This window comes from Lolium perenne, chromosome 3 (assembly GCF_019359855.2).
Source record: "Lolium perenne isolate Kyuss_39 chromosome 3, Kyuss_2.0, whole genome shotgun sequence".
NCBI lineage: Eukaryota > Viridiplantae > Streptophyta > Magnoliopsida > Poales > Poaceae > Lolium > Lolium perenne.
In genome coordinates, this window is record NC_067246.2 from 322,658,637 (window position 1) to 322,668,565 (window position 9,929).

The window sequence follows — 9,929 nt, forward strand, 5'->3', positions numbered from 1 at the left end:
AAAATTAGATAACAAACACCTGAGAACACTTTGTGAACCCGTTTTTTCATTACAAGTTGAACAACAACGAGTTTGTGTTGATTGTGTTGAAAATTAGATAACAAACACCTGAGAACACTTTGTGAACCCTTGCCAGTTTTTTACCAACGCACAAGGTTGGGCCAGTTCAAGACCGGCACATCGGTTTCAATCCGACAGGCCAGAATTATTTCGGTTTTTCCGAAGCCGCTCTCTGATGTGCCATTCGTCGGCACGTACAGGAGAAATCTGGCCGCACCAAAGAATTTGGGCTGCCATTTTCTAGTCGATTTCGCTAGAACCCCTAAAACTTCAGTTTTCTCGTATGAAATAAACTTTCGCAAAGTTCCCGAACTCCGATGAATATGAAGCCAATTTTGTTTAAAGATAACGGCAAATAGAACCTTCACAAAATTTTAGAAGAGAAACTTTTCTAAATTAAGAACTGATAAAAACGTCCAACCTCGGAAACGGAATAGAAGATGCATACGTGTTCCGTTTTCGATGAACTTGGGCTCAATAAGCTTAAGAACCTCACGCAGAGAAACACCAAGAAGCAATAATAATTAGGAGATGCGAAGTATGCAAATGATTGAACTCTCTAAGACGATGTGATCAAGTTGTCCAACCAAAATAAGCCTCTTTTGATAATGAGGCTATCTATCCTATAACCCGATCTCCCAAACAACCACCTTGAGACCGGTTAAAGGAAAACCTAGCAAGAGCATACCTTTACCTTGCACATCCCACTTGATCTTGACGATGATGCTCCGTGCTTCATTCAAGCGGAATGCCTCACTTGATCATTCCTTTGTGAGGACTCATAATTTGCTCCCTCCTATACGGCTATGGGATAGCTTCATTAAGACACATCTTCACAAATCCGTTATCACCGAATGGACTCACAAGCTTCAAATCCCACACCACAGTCCTTCTCCTTTGCCTAGAAAAAAGAGTCCAATTGGTTGGTTCTAATAAGCATGAATACAAGTTAGTTAAAATTATGTTGTTATCTGGTGCTGAATCCTTTATGAATTCAAAACGCATGAGTTTGCAACAACAATTATTTGTTTATACCACATGAAAAAAACATGAAATTTTCTATAAGATATGGTGGCATAACTACTATAGAAATAATAATTTTTGACGAGATTATAAAAATGGAAAGCTTCCTTATTACATGCAAAGTAGACCACAAAAAATATTATATGAATTCTAATATTGTAAACCATTCAAGCTCTATAGGAATGTGCCTTCACAATTGAGTCCACCAAAATAGACATGATTTTTTTTTGAATTTGAGAGGCCCAATAGTTTTGGTCTTTCTCTTAATAAAAACCATGGTTCAACAATTTTCACATAAACAATTATAGTCGAAAGTTGAGATATAAAAGAGGAAGGTAAAGTTGACTATAATAAGAAACAATTTTATGTGAAACTATAAGTTTATCTTGCATCTCTATTCTTGGTTTTAATTGTTGTTTACTTGTTTTGATTACTGCACTTGTTAAGTTATTTATAAGTAAAGTTGGAATGTTTGCTAAACAAGAAAATATATAAATCTTGCTATACATAGGAGGTTTCTAGTACGGTCCACATATGATGCGGACACAACGCCGTCCGCTCACTCTAGCGATGCAGCCGTTCATTGTAGGATTCTATGACGTAGATCGTTCTAACACACAACGTCGTACGCAACATCGGACAAATATTGTGCAGGAATTATTGTACGCATAGCAGTTCTCTTTTCTAAAACAATATCTATCTTAGATTAGTTATAGGTCATGATACCGTGCCTCAATAACTGAAACGAACTAACGAGGATTTCTAAACCTATAAATCACTATGTTTTGATAAATATTGATAGTTGTTATTTTCAAATCTCAATATTGAAATGTTCAAAATAAATAATCAATCTGAGGGAACCCAAACCATACAAGCCAGGATGTGAGAAACGGCGGCCACAAAACCCATATAGGGTTCCATTCCTCATCAACAATGCTGCCGAGGTCCGCTAGGCCACCGGTGCCCTTGGGGCCTTGGAGGTGTGGTAGATCACATCCTCTCTCTTGGGGGGAATTTACGCTTCTTTTTAGGTTATTTTTACTATCTTTTTCTGGATGGTGAGACGGTGGCTACATCGTGAAGTCAGAATAAGGTCCTCCCTGCCCTATCCGCGCTTCGATGCTGCATTTAGAGTTGGCGGAGGGCGTGTGGAGTCGTATGCCCATCATATCTCATGGGATTCGATCAGTTTCGTGTTCGTTCATGTAGTTTCATGCCATTCTCTTTCGATCTACGATTGTTATGATTGGTGATGGTTGCTACTATTCTGCGCCGCTTATTTGGGGTCTTAGCACCACGACTTCTCCTTTGCCTATTACAATAAGATCTAGTACGACACGCTTTGCCTGTATCCGGTGATGGATGTGCGAGGATGGCGGTACACCTTCGGCTCGTGCTAGTGTCTCTAGCCGTCGCTAGTTTGTCCGATTACCTATTTTTTATTTTTTATAATTTTTGAGCTATTTATATTACTGTTGATGATCATTAATAGTTTGGTGGAATTTTCGCAATAAAAAAAATATATTCAAATGTTCATATCGATGATTCTGGCAAAATAATCTGCCTCCATGCATGGTAGATCGAAGAAAAAGAACTTTGTACCATCGGATGGCTACAATTAATCAGAGCGACGTGGCAAATAGAAAGAATGGATAAGACAAACGCCATCGTCCTATCTCTGTCTCTCGCGCGCTGTGCTCACGCAGGCAGCTGAGCCTCTCTACCACCCATGGCTTCTCGAGCCCTCGCCGCTCTGTCCATCCAGCCGCGTCTCGGCGCAAGCTCGGCGCCGTATTCGGGCCGACCTATACGTGCCACGGTCAGGCCGGTCGGGCGTGGCCGCCGGCGCCGGTCCATGGTGGTGCGGGCCGGCGGGCCACCGAGCACCAACGTGCTCATCCTCGCCTTCCTGCTGCCGGCCTCGCTCTTCATTGGCACCCTCGTGGTCGCCGCTCGCGTCGCCGACGACCTCGACGAGCGGTTCCTGCGGGAGGTACATACTGCGCCTCTCCCCAAGCATTCTGAATAAATTTCCGTTTCTACTACAGTATCAGTAGTAAGATACTCTGTCAATAATAATTTCCAGATGGCATGATATAACATCTAGCTGTACTTTTTTTTTTTTTTTTGCGGATGGCTCATTCATCTCCATCTAGCTGTTCGATACGAACTTGCCAAATGATACGTTTTCACTTCTCGGTTCGCTCGTGACAACCGACAAGATTGTTGCTACAATAGTTGCAGAATATCATCTATCATGTACCATTTTTATTGGCACAAGATGTGTGAATTGAATAGCATGTATGCTTCCACGAGTGTGCAGATGGAGATGAATGAGGCGATATTGGAAGAGAACGAGGCTTCCGAGGAAGCCGAAGACGATGGAAGGGTGTACGCCGTCGATGGAGAGGACGTTGTGCAGCCAGCGGTGGAGAAGGAGCAAGTTCTTGTTCCTGCCGCTGCAACGCGCACCAGGAACAGGCCGAAGAGGGAGGTGTATTAGCTAGAGGTACATGTGTTCAGAAATGTTTCGAAAATGCTACAGCTTCAGTTTGATCCACAAAGTATGCGAGTTTGCAATGGAATATATGGCCAATGCTGCTGAAGTACTACACGTTGCTAGTATCTCTTTCATGAAGATGTGAAGAGCTTCCTGAGAATCCGGTCATCGACCGTACTCTGTCAGAACCATAACAAACAGCTGATGCCTTTTAGTGCCTATTTGTAATCGTGCATCAGATACTGATCATGCATGCATGATGTATAGATGCCAAGCGCACAAAAGCTAGATATCGGCTGCCTAAAACTACTATCTCACTGTTTACCATTTATTTACAGGTGGCTGCGTCTGAAGTCTGAACCTTAGCACCCCAATTAAATTAGCGCATGATTCGACCGGGATTACTACGAAGTGTAATCCAACTCCGACAAAGTGCGTGCAATGTGCTACTGGGATTATTTGTCTAGTTTCCTATACGTTCGCCTCTTGTCTGCATAACCGCAGACCCAAAGGAAGAAACTAAATCTTTGCAGTTAAGCTAGCCTCGTTAACTTTTCACCAGAGATCTTGGTCAGCATCGGATCGCGCACGTAGATCCATGGCAGCCTGCCAGACGAGAAAGCGCGAACGCGGCGAGGCTTTGGAGGCAGCTGACGGAGACGTCGTCGCCAACGGCGTTGTCAGCAAGACCTTCGGTGAGGCTGTTTTTGTTCTGGTACCGGGAACAGGCTCCCTGAATCCCTATTCTCACAGAGTAGGAGCTGCGGCTGTGTCCGACTCTGAGGTGGTCTTTTTCAGCGACGACGAATCGGAAGAGGACGACTGGGAGGAGGATGGCGTGCTGCTGGAGGAAGGTCCCGAGGTGGTCGACCCGCCGGCGACGCACGGCGTCGAAGGTTGCGGCGAGCAGCTAGGTGGACGTGCGCTGGATACGCCCAGGGACGAGGATGAGTACGTGGACATTGAAGGTTTGTCCGACTCGGAGGAGCACGACTACGATGGTGAGGTCATCGACTGATTTCTCAGTTTTTTTTTTTTTAAACGGAGGCAAAAGCTTTGCTCCATTCTATTAATTAAGAAGGAGTTTTACATGTATAACCATGTAACGAAAAACCGAAAAAAAGGAAGATACAAGGGATCACTCTCCCGGCATAATTTCCCCCAAACGCTTGGCATCCGCAAGCACCCAAAGTGCCGCCTCCTTTCTAATCTTTTCGGTAAGAACGAACGCGGTCGCACTCTTGTTCCGAAAGACCCGAGCATTACGCTCGCTCCACACCTCCCAAGTGACAAGAAGGATTAGGGAGGCAATGCCCTTACGGTTGTTGGAAGAGCCCCCCCGCCATCATGTCCCACCACCCGGAGAACTCGTAGTTGGACCAAACATGATTGATGCCGCCAACGATGCCCAACCACTCGAAGACGGAGCGCCAAATGCGAGTGGTGAAGCGGCAATGGACGAAGAGGTGGTCCACGGTCTCCACACATTGTTTACAAAGAGGGCACAATCCACAATTGGGCCATCCACGTTTCGCCAAGCGGTCGGCCGTCCACACTCTATTTTGGTTTGCAAGCCAAGCAACGAATTTGATTTTCGGCGGCGCCCACATCTTCCAAATAGTCTTGTGAAATGTAGAGTAGGTGGAGCCGAAGAATTGCATAGCATAGGCGGACTTCGTGGTGTATTGGCCATTTGCCGTGAGTTTCCAAGAGATATCATCGGGCCTCTCGGGGTTAAGGTGAATGGTGCTGAGCAAGGTCCAAAGGTCCACAAATTGCAAGAAATGGTCCAAAGAGAAGGGGCGTTGTAGGTTAATCTTCGCAATCCAAGCCGCCCCTCAAGAGCATGCGCGACCTTCCAAGACTTCCGCTTGGAGCTCTCATAGATGAGCAGAGCGATATCAATAGGTCTTTTACCATGTAGCCAAGGGCATGCCAAAATGGTGTTTTCTTTCCATCTCCAAGCGTGATGGTGGTTGTGGCGTAGAATAACTCCATATCATCATCAGAGCACGGATTCCCGGAGCCAATCCATAATTTGTTGGGGTCTTTCCATTCGAGCCAAGGCCACCGTAGCTTAAGAGCCGTGGCAAACTTACCCAAGTGTAGGATCCTCAATCCCCCAAACTTTTTAGGACGACACACAACCTCCCAATTGACCTTGCACTTGGCCCTGGTGGTAACATCCTTGGCGGACCAAAGGAAGGCCCTTTCGATCTTGTTTATGGACGCCAAGGTTGCCGGCGGCATGGCAAGAGGGGTAAGGTGATAAATCGCTTGAGAGGTGATGACCGATTTTACCAAAGCGGACCTCCAGGCCGCGGTGATGAGATTGCCGCTCCAAGTTGGGAGCTTCCCGGCACATTTGTCCTCAAGTTGTTGTAAATCCGCCCTTCTCAAACATGTCACTGTAAGAGGTAGACCAAGGTACCGCACCGCGAAAGGAGAGAGGGAAGCCGGCATTCCCTCAAGGATGGTCTCAAGGTCAATCCCCCCCGCAGCGGATAGGCGTGACGGAGCTCTTTTGGAAGTTGGTGCAAAGCCCGGTAACCTCCCCGAAATCAAGGAGGATGGAGGCAAGGTTTTGAATGTCTTCCTTGATGGGCGCCAAGAAGACCGCCGCGTCATCCGCATAGAGCGAGGTTCTAATCTTAGCATGACGCCCGCGGATTTTATGTAGGAGCCCGAGGCTAGTGGCCTTCTCCAAAATCTATAGGTTGGCCGGCCACCCCATTGAGTAGGATCCGCGATGAAGATGTGGTGAGGAGCGCGATGATCCAATTGCGGAATCTACTAGGGAAGCCCCTCTTTTGAAGAAGATCCATCAAGAAGTCCCAACGAACATTGTCAAAAGCCCTTCTAATGTCAAGCTTGAAAAGAAGAGTCGGTGTTTTGCTCTTGTGTAGTCTCCTAGCGAGGTTCTTCACATACAAAAAGTTGTCGTGGATGCTTCTCTTTTTGATGAAAGCGCTTTGAGCGTTGGAGACAAGATTGTCCATAAGAGGCCCAAGCCTCGAAGCGAGCATCTTGGCAATAATCTTCGCAATGGGGTGGATCAAGCTAATAGGCCGGTAGTCAATAATCTCCTCGGTGCCCTCCTTCTTAGGCAAAAGAACAATGTTTGCGGAGTTGAGCCAATGGAAGTTCTCGGAGTGGAGGTTTCCAAAAAGGTGAACAACATTCATAAGATCGATCTTTATAATGTCCCAACACTTCTTGAAGAAAGCCCCGGTGAAGCCATCCGGGCCCGGTGCCTTGTCACTAGGCATATGGTTTATGGCATTACGAACTTCCTCCTCCGTGAACGGGGCCCCCAGGCCATGCAACTCGGGGTCTTGAAAAACAAGGCCATCCCAATTGAAGTCTCTATTCCTCGTCGACCTCTTCCCTAAAGTTTCCTTGAAGTGGTTGTGCGCAATTTCCTGCTTCGCCCCATGCTCTGTCACCCAACCATTGTCCCGCTTTAGCCTGTGGATGTGATTTTTCCTGCGCCTCGCGTTTACCCTTCTATGGAAGAATTTAGTGTTAGCATCACCGTCCTTTAAGTTAGCAATGCGGGCACATTGCTTTTTGCGGGACCTCTCGATGACCGAAAGGGCCATGACCTTCCTTCTCAGTTTGGCTCTAAGGTCCGATTCACCCATACTCAGAAAGCGAGACTCCTGGGCGATGTCAAAGTGTAGGATCACCAGCAGGGCGGCATGAATCATGATCTTCGTATGTGAGAAATGGCGGCGGCCCCATCTGGCGAGCATTTTACCCGTGTGCTTCATCTTGTGGAATAGGATCTGGCAAGGCTCCGTATGCGGGGAGGGAGCCTCCCAAGCATCTTGGACCACCTCCAAAAACCCCGGCATCCGAATCCAGAAATTCTCAAACCTGAAGGTTCTCGGCCTCCGCGGACCGCTATCATCGGCAAGCAACACTGGGCAATGGTCCGATAGGGACGACGAGAGCGCGTGCAGGACATGAGTGTCGAAACGAAGATCCCATTCCGGGTTACAAAAGAAAGCGTCAAGCCTACAGAGGGTGGGGTTTTGCCGCCCATTCGACCAAGTGAAACGCCGGTTTTGTAGATGTATCTCATCAAGCTCACAGGCTTGCAGCGCCGTGCAGAAGCGGTTGATACGGCTTCTATTCACATTACCCTTGTTCTTGTGACTAGCACGACAGATTTGATTGAAATCACCCAAGGCGAGCCATCTTGCCCCCGGGGCAGGCTTTTGAGCAATTAACTCGGCAAAGAAGTCATCTTTGCGGTCGGACGCCGTCGGACCATAGACCCCGGTGATCCTGAAGTCGTTGTCACCGTTGGAGTTGAGGATGTGCACATCCGCGGACAGGCAAAATTCAGAGGCAACCACATTCGATACGGCCACCACCGTCTCGTCCCAAAGGAGTAAAATGCCTCCCCGCGTACCGACAGCCGGTCTATCGGCAAAGCCCTTGAGCCTATTGCCTCCAATGTGGCAAGCGTCTAGAAGCGACAAATTCTGTAATTTAGTCTCTTGCAGGAAAACAATATGATAGGAGGAGGAAGAAATCGTCTCATGCACCGTATCTCTCCGATCTTGGTCGTTGAGCCCTCTAGTATTCCAGCCCAGAATGTTTACAGGTTGCTCTAACATTGATCACTAAGCCAAACCCCAAACAGAAGAAACGAGGAAGGACAGCAGACATAACAACCACTAAGCAAAGTCCCAAGCTGGTACATGCACCAGGCAAGCAGGGAAACTAACATAACCCTACAGGTGAGGCCCCAACATACAAGGAAACGGTTTTGTAACATAGGAACTAGCAGGCAACCTGGGCAGCAGACGACACACGATCAGGCATCGGCGTCGAGGCCGGCCTGTTCCAGGTCAAGCGCGTCTGCGCCTCCGAGACCAAGGAGAGCAGCCTCCATCTCGTCGTCTTCATCATCGCCGATCTTGAACAGGGCACGCATCGCCCCGAGGACATCTTCAGGCACCCGACCCTTGAACCGCCTTGCAAACTCCTTCATGGCCTGCTCCGTGACCACCTCGCCATTCTTGATGATGCCCAGGCCAACACACACGAACTCCTCCGCCTTCTTTCCGACAGGTGTAGCTTTACGCCGAGCCTTGAGCCTTTCGCTGGTCCTACGCAGGGAGAAGCCCCCGGCCCGCGCGATATCCACACCGGACAAGGTTTTCCTTCTGTTGGCCGGGCGCACCGGAGGCGACGACATGGGCGGCGAGAGTAGTGGCTGCTGCACCCGGGTGAAGAGGGACGGCATCTGCGGCTGGTGGGAAGCGGCAGTATTTGGCACAGGAGTGCGCACCGGGGACCCAACCAACAGCAGCGGCGGTGTGCGCGGCTCCGGCGTGGCCTCGAAGCCAGGTGGGCGCTCCAGGCCAACCATGGACGCTGGTGCCAGCAGCACCAGAGCCCTCCTGGCTCCCGCACTCCCAGAAGAGCTTGGCGACAGGCGGGGCCTCCCCCCATCCAGCAGCAGGCAGTCCTGGGTCTGCCCCTGGGCATCGTCGGGCTCGGCAGGACGGACGTTGGAGAAGATGGCTGGTCCGGCGTCGCCGAAGGAGTCCTCGCCGTCCTTGAGCGGCGCCTGGTGGCCGCAGGCGAGATAGAGCGGGTCCTTGACCTGCCCCGCGCTTGGGTGGCCAGGGCCGGCCACGCCAAGTCCAACCCAAAACCCCAGCTGCGGGGCATGCCCAGCTGCATGGCCGGCTCAGCAGCCGGCGCGGCATCGTCCTCGACCGTGGCAACGTAGCCGCCCAGGGCGAGCTGCAGCACCAGAGCGTCTTCGGCCACGGCCTGGGCAGGCGTGTCACCCACCAGCAGCTCGATTGTCGGTCCGTCTCCAGGAGTGCGCGGCATGCCTTCGTGGGCATGACCTGGCCAAGTCGCGGCCTGGGCGCCAGCAGGCCCAGCCCCCTCCTTCGTCCTCCGTGGCTCGAACGGTCCCTCTGGCGATCCTGCACCCGGCTCCCTCTGTCGTCGCGGTCCCTGGCTTGGGCATGGCGCGAGAGGCTGCGGCGCAGTGTGTCACGCCACCCACGGGCAGGTTGACGGCGGCGGCCATCACAGTCATCATCATCATCTCGCCGGCCCCTCCTCTCATCGCCACCCTCAAGGAGGCGCTCGGTGCGGTCGCGCATGAGCCGCTCACCATCCACCACGCCCCATCTCCATTCGAACTTCCCTAGCATAGGTGTTTCTTCCGCGGCCATGTCTTCGATGATGTCCAGGTGGACAATGCACCGGCGCTGGAGGCCACGGCGACCCCTCTCCGCCCACCCGCTCGGACCAAGGAGTGTCACCCAGCGAACCCGAGGCACAAGCCCAGGGTTTTCGACCCAGGCCC

General features: G+C 50.3%; 2 protein-coding genes across 3 annotated transcripts; both read left to right on the forward strand.

Moving 5' to 3' along the window:
* Positions 1 to 2,753: 2,753 nt before the first annotated feature.
* On the forward strand, positions 2,754 to 4,124 carry LOC127345683 (uncharacterized). Of its 2 annotated transcripts, XM_051372186.2 has the most exons (3): positions 2,754 to 3,076; positions 3,407 to 3,592; positions 3,922 to 4,124. In XM_051372186.2, exons 1-2 carry the CDS (start codon positions 2,813 to 2,815, stop codon positions 3,584 to 3,586), a joined length of 444 nt encoding a protein of 147 aa, XP_051228146.1. In that variant the 5' UTR covers positions 2,754 to 2,812; the 3' UTR covers positions 3,587 to 3,592; positions 3,922 to 4,124. The 2 variants fall into 2 exon arrangements, with proteins under 2 accessions (XP_051228146.1, XP_051228145.1); XM_051372185.1 differs by lacking the exon at positions 3,922 to 4,124 and having other exon boundaries at positions 2,755 to 3,076; positions 3,407 to 3,889.
* LOC139838639 (uncharacterized) lies at positions 3,922 to 4,738 on the forward strand. Its single transcript, XM_071828675.1, has 2 exons — positions 3,922 to 4,015; positions 4,146 to 4,738. Exon 2 carries the CDS (start codon positions 4,182 to 4,184, stop codon positions 4,599 to 4,601), a length of 420 nt encoding a protein of 139 aa, XP_071684776.1. The 5' UTR covers positions 3,922 to 4,015; positions 4,146 to 4,181; the 3' UTR covers positions 4,602 to 4,738.
* The last annotated feature ends 5,191 nt before the right edge of the window (positions 4,739 to 9,929 follow it).